We start from the raw sequence: 16,426 nt of genomic DNA, 5'->3' as shown, positions 1-16,426 counted from the left end.
AGGCAAAATAAGTCAAAACATCAAATGCAATCTGCTGACAGATGAAAGCTGTTATTCTTTCAATAGTGGACACTATCTTCTCTGAAGTCATTTATCCTTGAAAGCCATGCGCAGTATGAATTCCTAGGGACCTCTTCTCGTATGTGCCTGTCCCTTGCTATGTGCAAGTGATCCAGCAGTTTTTCCCACAGTCATACAGGTATTTCACTGTATTGGTTATACTAAAATATTGCTCACATTGCAGTAGATAGTGAGCAGGTCAAATACTGCACAGAAAGGCAGCACCACATAGGTAGAGGCAATCTCGAGAAGGCCCATGGCAGCGTGTCCTACACTGATGACCTTCCTAATAGATGTTTATCTAACCTGTTCCTGAAGACTGCCTGTGACAGATAAGTCACAGCTTCTCTGTGTCAATTATTCCAGAGCTTCCCCTCCATTAGAAAGCCTTTTTGGACCTGAATACATATTTTCACAGTTCATTATTCCATATTAAATGGAATACCTGGCACCTGTCTCCATTATACTTCATCCCGTTTTTCATACTGCACCTCTCAACTTGTCAAGAACACCTTAAATTCTAATCCTGTCCCTCATAACCATACAAAGACTAAAATACAAAAATATTTCTTTTCCACTGATGTGATCCACACCAATATTGACCTTGATGTGTAATCTCTAATTGTATCCTTCTTTACCTGAATTTGTGTCAGTCGTCTCTCTAGTGTGGCTTTGCTACCAACAGTGCTCTCCGATGATTTGAGTTTATCTTGAACCTCTTTCACCCATGACCACATACTCTGCAATGCCTCCTCCAAAGTGAGATGCTCTTGGAGTGCAAGCTGACATGTTCGCAGCTTCTCCCTGACAGTCTTGACCATGTTTTGATAATTGGTGAGATGCTGAGAAGCAAGGCGCATTTCATTGCCCACACCATGGCCTTCTTCATTTAAAGTCTGTGCCATTTGGGACAGCTTATCAAAAGATTCCCTGAAACAAAATATTGAAACTAAAAATTAGTTTCAGAAAGCATATAATATTGTTATAGCAATTACCAGATATTATGAAGGTTGCTGACACAATCACCTACTTCACCAGTGACAGAATTCATAGTTAACAGAAAAATTAGCTGGGAAAGACTGAAAGGAAATATAAGCAGTGTGTATTGATTAATACCTTTACTTGTGTGCAGTACCATTTCTTGCAGGTTTTGGTTCTCAAAATGATTATACTGAAATATTTGTGTTACACATTTAAATTAAAAGCTATCTTAGTTTTCTTTTCAGCTGTCAGACTTTCAGCTGTCAGGTCCTATATGAACTTCTATGGTTTTGTTACTTGTCAAAGATTCTGAGAAGTTTATAGTCTTTGACAGGTAAGGAAGGCATGATGGAAAGGTCAGGCCATTTGTCCAGGATTAGACACTGACTCGGGTTCAGTACAAGGGTCAGTAAAAGAGATTAAAACTCTGGGTGCGTACAGCTTCAGTTAATCTCAATCTACTGAATCACCCTTCCTCGTACCCTGTGATTACAGAGAATTTACATCAGATCAAAATATCTTGCATCAGTCACAGGGGGATAGATAGAGACTGGGTATACTTTTAGTATACTGTGAGGCTTGAACAACTGACTATGAATTCTGTTCTATCTTTACCAACCTAATAATAATTTTAAAAGAATTTGAAAAACCACAGTGTACTAAAAAAGGCAATTACTTCATTGTCTATTGGCTAAGTCTGAATTCTAGAAAGATTTCACAGCCAATGTGGGTGTTATTTGAGCTCTTTTATAAAAGCAGCTATATAGGAAAGTAGATTCTGATAACCTGGTTGGATCTGAGTGTTGCAGGACAGAAAGAAAATTTTAAAATAGATGTAATGGTGTTATTTTTACTATTGCTTTTACAAGCAATATTTTTAAGAGTTATTTTTTTATAAGATGATATTTTTCAGTTTCCATTTATTAATGAAGTAAGATAAGTTTTTCCTAATGAGAAAAGTACCAGCATCAAATTTTGAAGTTGGCTTCACATTCCAATTTCCTTAAAACTGGAGGTAACTGGATTGAGCCTCTTTTCATAGAGTATGTTGCAACACTTCTCTGTCTTTCACAAACACACTTTAGCCAAACAGTTTAGCTTCACTGTTGCTTTAGCACAGGAAAACTTAGAGTATTTTAGGAAATGTATTACATACTACCTTGAATTCAGTAACTCTTCCAGGAACTTTTCCACTTTCTGCACCTCCTTTTTCTTCTCAGGAATAAGCTGTTTGCTCTCTCCTAATGCTTCTGTGTTTATTCTTTCTTCCATGTCATGTATCCACAGGCCAAGTTTCTTGTGCTGATCTTCAAAGCTACAGAACAGATAAATACTCCTTTAAAAATATTTCTCAGGTGGGGTAAAGTCAGTAAGTTATTTCAGTTCTTTCAATATCCCCAAGACCAGGAAAATACAGCTAGGTATCACTTCTGTGCTTTCAGAGTAAGAGTTGTACACAAAACATAATTCCACAGTGACTACTAATCTAAAAATATTCAGCAGCTCTCTAAAAATGTTCAGCAAAATCATGGGAACTACAGTGGGAAAAGAAGACTCCAAAATTTAAAGTGACAGTGCCTTTATTTATTACTAGAATCAATAAAGGCAGACATAAAGAAAGCTTTTTCCAAATCCTTATAATGATTTAGTCTGAGGTGAAAAAATTGATACAAATGAGTTTTTACTCAGTATTGAGACTTAAAATACCTGAAGTGTTGTGCTTTCAGTTTCTCCAACAGAACGCAACTGGAATCTAGAGCTCTTGGAATATAGGAAAACAAGCTCTGGCATTAAGTTTGAAAACCTTTTCTTTACATGAAGGCACACCACCTCATCTTGCCATTTTACCCATGAATGCTACACTAACTTTAGTTTCAATTAGCAACAGTTTTGAACTTAGTTTTACCTAAAAATGTTTGAACTCCTAAAATTCCAGCCCTAACTAATAATTTAAGGGTGTTTTCTCATCACCTCCTTAGGAAATATGTCCATCTGGAATGGGACAGGACAAGACGCATGCTATGTAAAAAGCATACTATCTTCAGATCCCATGGCAAAACTTGAAAATTCACCACACCTTTTCCTTCCAGGATATTGCATTTAAATTACTGAGATCCCAACTGCTAATTTGGGATTGCATGAGCTACACAGATCTTCCACATATATGATCTTGACCATTCTTCCATTCTTTACCCAGTGAATACCCTTCGAGTTTTTAGCAGAGGACTTCATTTTCTATTAAGTATTTCCAAAGAAAAAAGCAAAGAGGACTAGAATAACTGGAAATAATTTCAAATTGTGCCCTGTAATTCTGCAGCCAAAAAGATTCATGCAGTCCACCTATGACTACTGGCATTACTCACGTTCCCAGGTGTGAGGCACAGGCTTCCAGAGCCTGCTTATCATTCAGACACTGGTTGAGGAATTCCTGGAAGTTCTGGTTAGACTTTGCTATTTGCTCCTGAATATGGCTCACAACTGGTTCGGGTAAGCAAGCACACAAACTTTCTCCTTCCTTGCAAGCAGCATCCAACTTCTTCTGTCCCTCACTAACAGAATCCAGCACAACCTGTGCAAGGAAAGGATACAGTTTAAACATGCAAGAGTTTAAAACTAAAGATATTTCTATTAAAAGTCAGAGAATCGCAGAATCACAGAATGTTAGGGATTGGAAAGGACCTCGAAAGATCATCTAGTCCAATTCCTCTGCCGGAGCAGGAACACCTAGATGAGGCTACACAGGAAGGTGTCCAGGCGGGTTTTGAGTGTCTCCGGAGTAGGAGACTCCACAACCCCCCTGGGCAGCCTGTTCCAGTGTTCTGTTATCCTCACTGAGAAGAAGTTTATTCTCAAATTTAAGTGGGACCTCTTGTGTTCCAGTTTGAACCCATTAGCCCTTGTCCTATCATTGGTTGTCACCGAGAAGAGCCTGGCTCCATCCTTGTGACAGTCACCCTTTATATATTTGTAAACATTAATGAGGTCACCCCTCAGTCTCCTCTTCTCCAAGCTAAAGAGACCCAGCTCCCTCAGCCTTTCCTCATAAGAGAGATGCTCCACTCCCTTAATCATCTTTAAGTGATCAGATTTCCCCAACAATATAAGAGCCATGTCTAGCTATGGAAAAAAATTCAAAGCAGATCATTCAAATAAAAGTTTATTAAATGGTGCTACACTTCACAGAGCTCTTTGGTCCGAAGATAGTCCTGTCTTTCTCAGGAGAGGTTAGTAGTCCTGAAGATGTTGCGTATTTCAGCAATTAGGGCTGTTTGCAGTAGGTGTCTGCTGTTTGTGTTCTGTCTCATCAAAAATCTACACAGATAAGCTTTGAAATATGAGTGTTAATCTGAAAGACTGAATAAGCAATAATGTAAGAAAAAGTAGGAATAATAAAAGAAAAAATGAAAAAAAAAAAAAAGAGGAAAAATTAAAAATCAGAAACAAGAATAATTTAGTTACACATAAACCTTCCAGAAATTAAATTGTGACCTCTTGGAAGAGTGAACACATTTTTCCACTGTATTCCCTCTACAGTACATATTGCTGTCTTGAACCATTCTTACATTATTTTTTTGGAAACAAAAACAATAAATATGATAGCATCTACAAAATATTTCAGAGATATAATTGGATACATATAGCTGAATTGCTAATTACTGTTTTTTAAAAATCTGTTTACCATACCTGTAAGTCATGTAGCTTTGCCTCTATGGCTTTGCTGTCCCCAGATCTGTAAGATGATTCTTTTACTGCAGCTTTTGCACCAGAAAACCATTCCAGGAATTCTTGCATAGAATCTTATTTAAGAAAAAAGTATAGAGGAGAGAATACATTTTTAAGAAGCAGCATTACTCATAATACTATAGAGCTGTCTTCCACAATTATGCTTCAAGAACAGTGTGTAAAAGCTAACAGGATGAATCTCTTTGCTTTCAGTGACCTTGGAAGTGGGATGCATTGCACAGGTTAGATGTTTCCACTCTAAACATCCAAATTTGAACAGTCACACTAGGCTCTCCTAGGCCAATGGGAAAGGACAGGCATTTTCAGTGTATGATACATCCCATTGTAATGTTAGATAACTTATAGATTAATATCTTAATATCTTAGATTAAAAATTGCCTACTTCTCTCCACTGACTATCCAGGGAGCCCAAGAAATAATTGAGACGGGGACTTACACATTCTAAACATCTCTTTTTGGTTATTTGTATCTCTGAATGGCAAATATGTGAAGTGTATATATGCAATTGAGATATATACTAAGAGTGAAGAAAGATGGAGCTGAGTTTGCCTTTCATGCATATTATGTGTTTAAAGTTGAATTCTGTTTTTGTAAATTACTTTGCTTTGTAGCAGCTATCAAATGAACATTTGGTAACAAGACTTTTTGAAAGGCTCTATACAAAAATAAAGTTGTAATTGCAAGTGACATCACTGGAAACTGGGGCAGACTCCAGAATGATTCACGGCTGTGGGCTAACGGCTCATATTAACAAGCCTGAAGACTCACAGAGGAAATGTTTTTCCAAGGACTCCTGCATGCTGGCTTGTGTTCTGGAACAGAGCTGATTCAAAGATTCATACTTCTTTATTAACGAAGTGACAGTGCCACCAAGAGTTTCCAGCTCTACAGAATGGTATTTGCGACACAGGCTGTTGAGGTTCTCGCGGGTCAAGTCAATGCTGCTCTGCTGAAGCTGGAGGTCTTTTTCTGTTTCCTGAAAATGAAATTGCAACACAAATGTGACATTTGCAAAGAAACAAAAGATTCCTCTCTTTTCCTCAAGCATTCCTTGCTCCTCTCATTTGCTCCTTCCTCCTCTGGTCTATTGCAAGTCCTAGATACAATGAAAGGAAGAAGTCCTAGATCATGTTTCCTGAATTTTCCAAGTGAGATGAATGCTCAAAACTTTAGAAACATTAGCCATCACAGAAATGTGAAAATTGCTATTTCTCATGGTGTACTACTCTATTAATAAATGAATAAATTTCAAGGCATATTGAATAGCAATAGTTATTTTCATCAAACTCTGAAGGGGCACGTGAGATACAGCATCACACTGGTATTTAGTGGGAGTTCTGAATGAAAGGGAGTTTTCACCTCAGTAGAGAGGAACATTTGTTTGGAAATTGATTTGAATAGGCTAGTATATCACTATTAACATGTGCTCACACTGAAATAAATCTCCTTTTTTTTTTTTTTTTGTGATGTGCATAACTGTATGCTATTGAGAGTTCTAAGAGCTAGGCAACAGACTTGCTATATACGAGGACTGAGGAGGACTTCTAAGGTAGAAGCTTGTGTTAAATTGAGTTCAGTCCATGGTCTTTTACTTTGATGAGTTATAAATTCATAGCTTACATTTCAAGGGAGTCAATAGACTTTCAAATATGCTAGAGTAATGACTGAAGAGTTCAATGTAACAAAACTGGTTCTTGTCACAACAAAGACCACATTATTCATTATAATTTTCTGAAAGGTTTATATAAAGTTAATAGTTCAGAATGTTTTTTCATTGGTGGAACTTCTTAAACTAACTAACTGTATTATTTGCCAGTATTTTATCAAATTAAAATTAAGTATAATGCTTAGCAAAACTGATAAAAAACCAAAGATCACTGCATAACAAAAAGCACCTTCATTTTTTTCAGCACCAACCTTCACTTTATTTAGAGTTTCAGGATCCAGGTTACGTGCGCAGCTTAATAGTGTTTCTTCCACTTTTGCCAACCAGTCTGTCATCTGATCAATAAATCTTTGTAACTCCATCTTCTGAGTACTGAAATCTTTCAGAGTTTCTTTTGCTGTCTGTAACATTTCTTTGGCATGTTCCAACTTCTGCCTCAAATCTGATGCTATAAACTAAAAGCAAAATGTTATGTATTAAAGCATTGAAATAAAACTCCTATTATGGTGAAAGTTTATTGAAAAAATGGAAGGTGGGAAGGTCATCAATTATAATTTTGCTCTTTTTATATCCATAACTAAAGATACTTACATAAATACAAAATGTCAATCATTCAGGATCAAATCTTAGAGATACAGTAATCCAAAGAAGGGATACTCACTTCTAAAAAGCAAGACTGCAAATTGTTGAAGTTATTATCCACTTCTGAAAAGTTTAACAAATCTTTTTCCTTTACTAATTTGCCACATACACAGAACATGACCAAAATACACATAGGTCCATAAAAAGAAATGTCAATGGGTGAAACTTAAGAGCATTTGGGCTTAAAGTATCTCAGTGTAAGACAGATTAACATTGAAGGCAGCACAAAATGAGTTAGAATATTGCCCATTAACCTGTTCCAAGGCAGCAATATGTGAAATTATAGGAGATGTTAGCTGTGTACATTTCACTAATAAAAAGTAAATCAAATCAGTCATAAAAGGAAAATATTTGTAAATGAGAAGTTTACTGAAAATTCTATTAAGAAATTGTTTATGTTCTCAGAATATGAGCTGATCATGCTGTAGTTTACATATTTAGTATTTGAATGTTGACAAATACTTTGGAGATTTGATTTAAGTTTTGAGGCTTTATTTTCAAATTTGCATTTATATCTCAACTACAATTATTTTATTGTAGGTATGACTTAAATCTTTTGTTGTATTTGTTACATTTAGTAGTTGAAAATAGGTATGTGTTAGTTAACAGTGATACTCTGCAAAACAATTTCCCCTAAGTTTCACTCTATAAGTGGACAGATATTTATTAAGAAACTTAACGATTACACCTGATTTTTCTGAACCTCTAATGTAAAGGAAACAATTTGGGAGAATATACAAGCATTTCTACGTAAGCTGTACATCTTTATACTATAGCCTTCTTGACCCACATCTGATTCGTAATTTAAGTTTATATTTACAATCATGGCAAAATGCAGACAAGGCTTGACAGTTATATTAAGTTCCATTAAAATTTGATAAATGCATTTGGAATAAATATGTACTGAGATATTTCACTTCCTGTGGAAATCACAGAAACCATCTTATCTTTTAAAACTTCTGACATTGAAAGTGAATTATTTCACATACCAATTTCCATTCAAATCAAACATCCAAAATAGTTATAGTTTGGTTTTGCATTTGCCCTATAACATGAAAAATAAGAACCTGGCCAGTAATAAATATTCAAGAAGCACATATTCAGTATTTCTGTTTTACCCCTCTCTTGTAACAGTTGCTTCAGGGCACTAATTCCAGTCCACTAAAGAATACTTTTGGTTTGATAAAGAAAATTAACGTATTTTACTGCATTATAGTTCTTTCAAGGAGGCAAACTGTGTGTGGTTTAACGTTGTGCAGTGTAAAGAACATAATCTGTCTCGTATCTGATCAGTTATCTTATAAACTATTCACTCTATTTGGCTTTAGTAAAAAATACTTTTACAACTCTAATGTCCATTTACTTTATGGCATGTTTTTTTTTCAGAAATTACCAAAGTTAACTGAAGAAATATGAAAAAAAGTTATGATACATATAAATAATGCTGTAGCTGTCACCTTGAAAGAAAAGGACAGTACAGGAGAACCAGAAATTTCAGGAGCTTCTTAGTCATTTGAGCACAGTCTGTGATTACCAATATCTTTATTTTACCTGGAGATCTGCAGGAGGCTCTTGACTATGAGTCAGTTCTTTGAGATCTGAAATTTTAGAACTAAGCTCCTCCAACTTCAGTTCTTTATCCTTGACTTCAGACTGTAAAAGAGATGTGGTCAAAGTTTCATACCAAAATACAAGAAGATTCTAGACCCCCTGAAAGATGCTCCATCAATTGCAAAGTTTAGCAACTAGAGGGAAAACACTGTTCTATTTGTTTTCTTCTCTAAAAACCTCTCATCTCCTTTCCTTTATTAGACTCAGTTCAGAGATTTTCCCCCCTCCATTAAAATAACCACACACATTTTTAGCATTTAAAGTTCACTAACAGCTTTAGTTTCTTAGAACCAGCTAAATAAATAAGGGAATGTCATTGTTTACTCAACTGGAAAAATCTACTGTGGTTGTTAGGCTCCACTTAATGGTATGCAGAGTATAATCCATGTGCTCTCTGGTTTTTGTTACAAGGAACTGAACTCTTGGATAAAAATTAGACACAGAAATAAATTTTAATGTCAAAAGGGAATTAAAAAATGCTGCTACATATACACTGACTATCTGGACCTTGTATTTACTGTGGTCATATAGATCCAAGTTATAAAGAAATGTAATACTTATTAAAAATATGGCAAAGATAATATCATAATATGTATAATTGTAGTTCTGAAGTACTGGGAAAGTAATCGGTGTATATATCCTACTACCCAGACTTTCTTTTCTAAAAACTTCAAACAAATCACTCCAATTAAATGACTGGACAGTGGATTTCAAGATAAAATTGCTGCACTAAACATCTGCCCTGCATGGTCAAGTTCAGATGGTCCCAGAAGAATCCTCAGGGGATATTCTGTGCTAAGGAGGATACAATATTAGGTGACTGATCAAGAAATGGACCATAGAAAAGGTCCACTGATTATTTCTGTCCCTGCTCATTTATTTCTGATTGCTGAAACAGCAGGACCCTTCTGTCAGTGAACTACCTTTCCTCTCGCCTTTGCAAAAGAAAGTGCAAAAGAAGCATTATAGACTATGCCTTCTGTGACTGCAAATGCATGCACAGTGCTCATGTCTTCTGCTATTCTGGCCCTCCTGTGGATCTGGTACACCTGTGATTTAGGCACTGGATGCTCTTATTCCAAATCAGTTTTAATAGTGATGAGTTTAGGTGGTCTGATTGCTATACTAATCAGAAAAACATTAGATAAAGCTTGTCCTGAGCAAAATACTGATCCTGTATGATTTCATATTTTATCATACTACTTGTATATGTTCGCTGTGCATCTTCTTAAGGACACAATTTATTTCAAATTAAGTAGAATATGGCTCATCCTGTGGTTGATCTGCCATGTATTTTGAGCCAACAGAGGCAGCACGCATCCTGAACACTGGCTAGATTTCTAAAACAGTTTAGCACTATCCAGAAAACAAAGACATCATCCTACCAAAATTGTTAGAATGTGACATTAAAATTTGCCTTCCAGTCTAGCACATATTTTTTATTGTCTGGAGAAACTACCTTCCTAGATGAGATTTTAGAAACTGCTGTTCTTGTTTCTGTCAGAAGCAAACAGCTTCAAAAATGGACTTGAATGCTGCCAACAGCCACTGCGTTAGTGGTACCACTGCTTGAACAGGGGACACGGTAGTCTGTAACAGCATAGCCTTATCTATGTGCCTGCTATCACTAGAGATTTTGGTCCAGAACATTTTAATCACTGATTTATAGGTAAGCACCTGTAAGTCTTTCAGGAGAATCTCCATTCTCTGACTGTTACTCAAATTGCTGATGCCTTCATTCAGTTGAGAAATGCATTTATTGCACCATCCATCCATTTCATCTCCAGATTTGAGAATGTCATCCCATAGGGACACACACACACTCAGACGGTCGATGTTGTCATCAATCCTTTCAGACACCTTTTAGGAGGAGAATTATCAATAGCATTCACTAATTAATTTTAGAATTCCTTATTTTGTAGCCAGTTGCAAGACAAGTGCATCAGAAATTATTAATAAGCATAGATGAAAAATCTTCTTAGATTTAATTCTAAGTTCTGAATTCCAATTTCAGTTTAGCTACCCACATCATAAAATGAACAAAAATCATACATGACTGTTTCTAAAAATTTTTATATTTTTTATTGGGAAGGAGTTTTATATTCAAGTAAACTTTATCTTTAAAACCAGCTACATTTGTCTTTCTTAAGTAAGGTATGAATTTGCTAATAAAGCTGTATAAATATAAATATAAAATATTAGGATTTATTTTCTGTTTTTCTACTATAAGGTTCTTTCTCAACATATTGACATATTTTATGGTGCAGATTAATACGCTTTACTGCCTGATTTATTTAGTCCAATTTACTTCCATAAAGTAATACTGGCATACATTAAGTGAGAAACCAAACCAAATTTATAATCAGAAGTGTGCATTGAGTTTATGCTAGTAACATTCATACATTGTTATAAGACATCATTTTAAAATCTATCAAATGGATGTCACAATCTTTTGCATATAATGGATGCCAAATCCTGCTGATTAACCTTTTGAGGTATACTTCAGAGTAAACTTTACTAAACAATTGCACTCTAAGATCCAAGAAAATACTAACACTGTAACCTTAGCACAACTTAAAAACTGTATTCAGTGTATAAACACCAGATTCTTACATCCAGCCATTTGTCCACCGTACAGTTCATATCTGCTTTTATCGCAGAGAAGTCACAGTTATGCACTCTTTTCAATTCTGTTAACAAATGTTTTCCTTTATTGGTGAAAGTATCCAGGTCTTTTTGTTTATCACTCAGGTCATTCTTGGCAGCTTCATGCTGTGAACACAAATATTTGCTTGTTTAACACATCCTTGAAGAAAGGAAAATCCAGTTCTCCATGTGATATATGTTATGCATTTGATCATTCTCATTCAGTGTACCATCTAATATTTATCTATGCCACAAAATACAAAGCAACTAACATGGTTTTCTCATAAGCAAAATGAAATAGTGTGATTGTTCTTCTAAGTAAAGTAAAAGAGTGGGAATAATAAATTCTGAATTTTCCCCATTTGGTAATCAGCTATCTTTGGGACTTAAGGCATTTTTATTTTTATTATTTTTTATATTCTTCACACTCTACATGTCTAAAATTGAATAACCAATCATTGACTAACTAGTATCCAAAATCAATTCTGGAATTAGAGCAGGGTAAAGAGAGGGTGTTGCAAACAAAATTTGGAATTGTAAACCCCATCACTCCTAGATTCTCTGGAAAAGTACAAATGTGTTCAGAAAAGAATTAGACAAAATCTTCAGGTCTACTAAGTCTGCAATTCTAGACATAGGTAAATCTTTACAACTGTTACTGAATAGGTGACAACATACTGAGAAAGGGTCAAAGTAAATATCTCATAGATTTTCTTTAACAAGTCTTACAGATCAGCAGATAAGCTACTAATCTGGGTGCAGCATGGCCACGTGGCCATGCCTACCTTATTATGGCTGCAGTTGTGCAAAATACTTATTGTGCTCCAACTCATTCAGGCCTAGATATGGCCACTGTTGTAGCAAGGAATTTTCTGCAGCTCAAGGCTCATGTTAAGGAGAGGAATCATATGGAAGTTGCATACATTTCTTTGTTAGAATGGTGAGCTCTGTTCTGGCTTTCAGTTCTAGTTAAAATGTCTATTAAAAAGAGGCCATAAATATCCATAGTTTAGAATGAGGTTTATACACAGTTGAAGAATTTTTAATGAAGAGGTCAATAGGCTCAATAGGCTTTCACATGAATGAAAATAATTAAACCCAAAACTGTTTATTCTGACAGGCTGATGGACAGCAGAATTAAGAATATCAGAAGTATTATCCAATTAATCCTTATCTCTGCTCAATGGCCAGTATCAACATTGTACCCCATGGAATAAGCTGTCTTAGGAAAAGAGACAGATATAGGAATTGCACACATTAGAAATGCATGCAGTTCATTTTGTTTTACTGACTTTTATCCATTCAAAAAATTACCCGAAATGGAAAAACATTAAAGTATGTTGACTGGAAATATTCTCTCATACTATGACAAAAATATATTCTCAAGGTATTTTATATGAAGAACAGATAACTTATGCTTTCCATACAAATCAATGTTTTGCATTTCTAGATGTTAAAATTATAAATAGCAACAATCAAATACACATTAATGGATCTCATCAAAATGCTGAAAGGACTATATTCTCATCAGAATCGGTACAATTTAAACCCTGAATATCAGTGTGACAAAATTTGTCAGTAAATTCAAGTAACTTTACACACAACTCAAGGGCACCTTTCAAACAGAAAAATCCATCTAAGTCAAAGATCATTTAAATCCCTCAAATGAAAATATATGTAATTACCTTTGATAAAGTTCGCCTGACATCTTCATGATCCTTCCAAATGGATTTGATGACAGAAGCACTGCCAGCACTGTCTATGACTTTCATTACTGTTGACTTCAAGCTCTGATATTCCTTCATCAGATCAATGAGAATGCAGGACTGCTCCTTTCTGTAAAGGGGAAAGGCTGCGTTAGCACCATTTGCTGTTAGGTTTCTGAAGGAAAAAGAATATAACGTAGCGATTCACTATGGGAAAATCAGGATGCACTGCTAAACATGTTTTGGGCAGCCAAAGAAATATTAATATTTAGGTTTTACAAATCACTATGGGTCCATATATCACAAAACATCTCACTGAAGAGACAGGATATGAATTACCATCACATATATATAAGATATTGAAGCAAGTGACTCAACCTAAAGACAGACTGAAGCTGGAATTCAAGCTTCTCCCTAGGTTTAGTACCTTACCAACTGGAAACCACACTACAATGATGCTGGCACTCAGAGCTCATCTTTTTTTAACTTGTTTCTTTCACATGAAATATTTTTTGAGGTATAAATAAGCAGAAATAAAGACTAAAGCAATGGTGGACATTTTGAAACAAAGCTAACCCTTTCTTCCACTTAGTTCAGATTTACACATCTCTTAAAAATTCACTAGAAAACCAGGCTGAATTCAGCTGGAAAAAAACCCAAAACACTTGAAATGCAATTCATGTAGCTGTGCATATTTTCAAGAGGGAAATAATACAAAGTTCTGGTTAAGGGGCAGCATATTTACAAATATCTGTATGGTATAAATCAAGAAACAGAATAACAATACAGCATATAAAGCAAAGAGAAACAAACAAACAAACAAACAAACAAACAAACTTTTGATTGTTTTTTAAATTGTTATTCCAGTACACAAACCTAACAGTTACATGGAGATCAGCAAATTGCATACGCCCATTGAAGTATTTGCCAGGCTTAGAACTGGTCTGCTTCTGCACTTCGACAAAATTTATGTACATTGAGGATGATGTAGTACCAAACCTAGCACTTAATTTTACCATGATAACTTAAAAAAGAATATTTGAAGAAGTTTTCTTTAAAGATAATGAAGAGGCAACTAAGAGAAAGAAAAAAGTAAAAGAAAACTTTCTTTAATTCTTTATGAACTTTCATTGATATACAAAACTGTCTTATATCACTGATTATACACTAGTGATTGTTATGAGCCTGGTCCCTTGGGCAGGCAGAAAGACTTAAATCTAGGAATGATTTAGAAGCACTAAATATAGGGTTCTGAAAAACACATATCCAATAGAGAAGAAAACACGTGCTAGGAGAGTATGTGCTAGTTGGAGTGACAGTGAAATCTCAATGAAGAATTCTTACCTTTCAGGAGAGTAGACAATAACATACAACTAAAAGCTCAGTATATTTATAGGTACTGTCCTGAGAACCTATCTGTGGCTTTATTAATATTATAATCACCACTGGTACAAATATCCTGGTTTATACTATGTTTTATCTTCTGCTCAGTATTTAACATATAAGCCCCCCTTTTTATTGGAATTAATATGACAAGAAAGTATTAAATGTAAATAATTGTGTCTCTTTCTCTCACTAAAATAACTTTCTCCTTTCTCACCTTAAGTCTAAAATCTACTTACTTTTCATGTATAACTTTCTTGGTATCCTCCCACAGAGATTCTAAGCGATTTATCTCTTTGTCGATCTCAGGAGCAAGTGTAATATCTTTTTGGGCTATTTGTTTTGCTTTGTCCATGAGCCACTGTAGTTCATGCTGGTGAGAATTCAGTTCTTCATCTAACTGGTTAAAAAGCCTCAATCTGCAAGTTAAAAAGCAGATTTCAAATTTACATATCTTCACTTTTATGCAAGAGAAAAGAGGAGAAAGGAAGAGTGAAACAGTGGCTCTTAGAGTTACTGTGCATAAAGTTCCCTTTTCCTAGCATTTCCTACAATATCTTCAGAAAGCAAAGTCTTATTTGGATTTTTTTTCTGTTACAACTGGGCTCAGAATGTGATTTATCTGATACTTATACAGCTATACAGTTATATAGATATACATACACCTTCATCACACACAATGACTTGGAAACATACTGAAATATTTAGATTAATATTTTATTTTAGTGTTTTCAATTCCTCCCACACATATGTACAGTCTTCAGTCCTGTAACAGAGATAGTTGTGTTATGAGAGATTTCGAATAGCTGTTTGGAGCTTGGATTCATTTGGACAAACTCACTTTCTGAGACAAAGAATTTCTTGACTATTCATTCAACATAAAAGATTAGCAAGACTTTCTAAGTGTTCTGCTTATGTTGTCCCGCTATCGAAACATCACACTCACAAAATTTTATTAAGTAGATACATGGACTCCTATATGCCTGGCAAGATATAAGGTACTCAGGCAGAAAACTCACACATGACTTCAATGCATAAGAAAAACTCTAGAGACTATGAGCAAATAAGGAAGTCCCAAGCTCAAACATTAATATTGGTTTTACCTTTGCTGGAGGGCTTGTAGCGTTGCCTCCTTCAGGCCCTCCTTGTCAGCCTTTTCCTCAGTATCTTCAATGCTTTTCAGTAGCTGTTCTTTGCGTTCCATGAAAGACCTTCTCAAGGCTCCAAGAGCTTCTGCTTCACTCTGTTTGGTTCCCAGTAGGTTTTGAACTGCATCCAGTTCCAAGCACAGATTCTCCACCACAGCTCTGCAGGAGGTCCTCTGCTCAGACATGCCATGTTTTAGATGATACTGGGCCTTAGTAAGTGAACCATCCAAACTGATAGCAACAGATTCCAGCTTGTTAAGGGCTTGAATAACATCATTGAGTTCCTTCTCCAGTAATTCAGATTTAGTTTTATCCATATTTCCTGTTTTCTCCACTGTCTGCCTCAGTTGGTGCAGCACTCCTGATGCAGAACTATGGAGCTCCAGGAATACCTGCAGCTGATCCAGAGCCTCTTGCCTTTGGCTAGTTATTTGACTGGCCTCCTGGAAGATCTGAAAGCAATCTTCAGTCTTTCCCTGAAATGTCTGCTGGTCCTCTGGGCAGCTGAAAGAACACAATTTATTTACATGTTCCTTCAGACTCCGTAATTGCTCTTTCTTACTTTCGACTTCCATTGCGTGTTTCTATGGGAAAGAAAGGAAATAGGGCTGGGTTTCTTCTTCCAATCAAAAGCTCAGAAAACATTTTAGTACTAAACTTACAAGCAAAACAAGCACTACCAAAGGATTTTCAGTAAGAACAGTTTAGTGTTAAAATTTTGCTTCACGCTGGTCAAATAACAGAATGCTGTATGTGACTGCAACAGTGTCTTGGTTTTCAAACAAATGACCTCATGCTAGCTTTAGATGAATATTTAGCTGAATACACTGTACAATTTC

The 16,426-nt window shown here is 35.5% G+C and overlaps 1 protein-coding gene across 1 annotated transcript in view; it reads right to left on the bottom strand.

The window, feature by feature from the left end:
- LOC308038659 (nesprin-1-like) overlaps positions 1-16,426 on the bottom strand; it is a gene marked incomplete at its 5' end in the record, with an annotated part of 67,573 nt that overhangs the window by 5,100 nt on the left and 46,047 nt on the right. The window contains 12 exons of the mRNA XM_080341436.1: positions 699-990; positions 2,201-2,356; positions 3,405-3,610; positions 4,726-4,838; positions 5,554-5,761; positions 6,703-6,906; positions 8,645-8,746; positions 10,382-10,564; positions 11,318-11,476; positions 13,036-13,231; positions 14,679-14,858; positions 15,543-16,171. Of these exons, the coding sequence (XP_080197562.1) occupies positions 699-990; positions 2,201-2,356; positions 3,405-3,610; positions 4,726-4,838; positions 5,554-5,761; positions 6,703-6,906; positions 8,645-8,746; positions 10,382-10,564; positions 11,318-11,476; positions 13,036-13,231; positions 14,679-14,858; positions 15,543-16,171 (2,628 nt within the window). The remainder of the gene's footprint in view (positions 1-698; positions 991-2,200; positions 2,357-3,404; positions 3,611-4,725; positions 4,839-5,553; positions 5,762-6,702; positions 6,907-8,644; positions 8,747-10,381; positions 10,565-11,317; positions 11,477-13,035; positions 13,232-14,678; positions 14,859-15,542; positions 16,172-16,426) is intronic.

This window comes from Nesoenas mayeri (genome assembly GCF_963082525.1).
Source record: "Nesoenas mayeri genome assembly, chromosome: 3".
Classification (NCBI taxonomy): Eukaryota; Metazoa; Chordata; class Aves; order Columbiformes; family Columbidae; genus Nesoenas; species Nesoenas mayeri.
The sequence above is the reverse complement of the archived record's forward strand: the minus strand, read 5'-3'. Positions and strand labels throughout refer to the sequence as shown.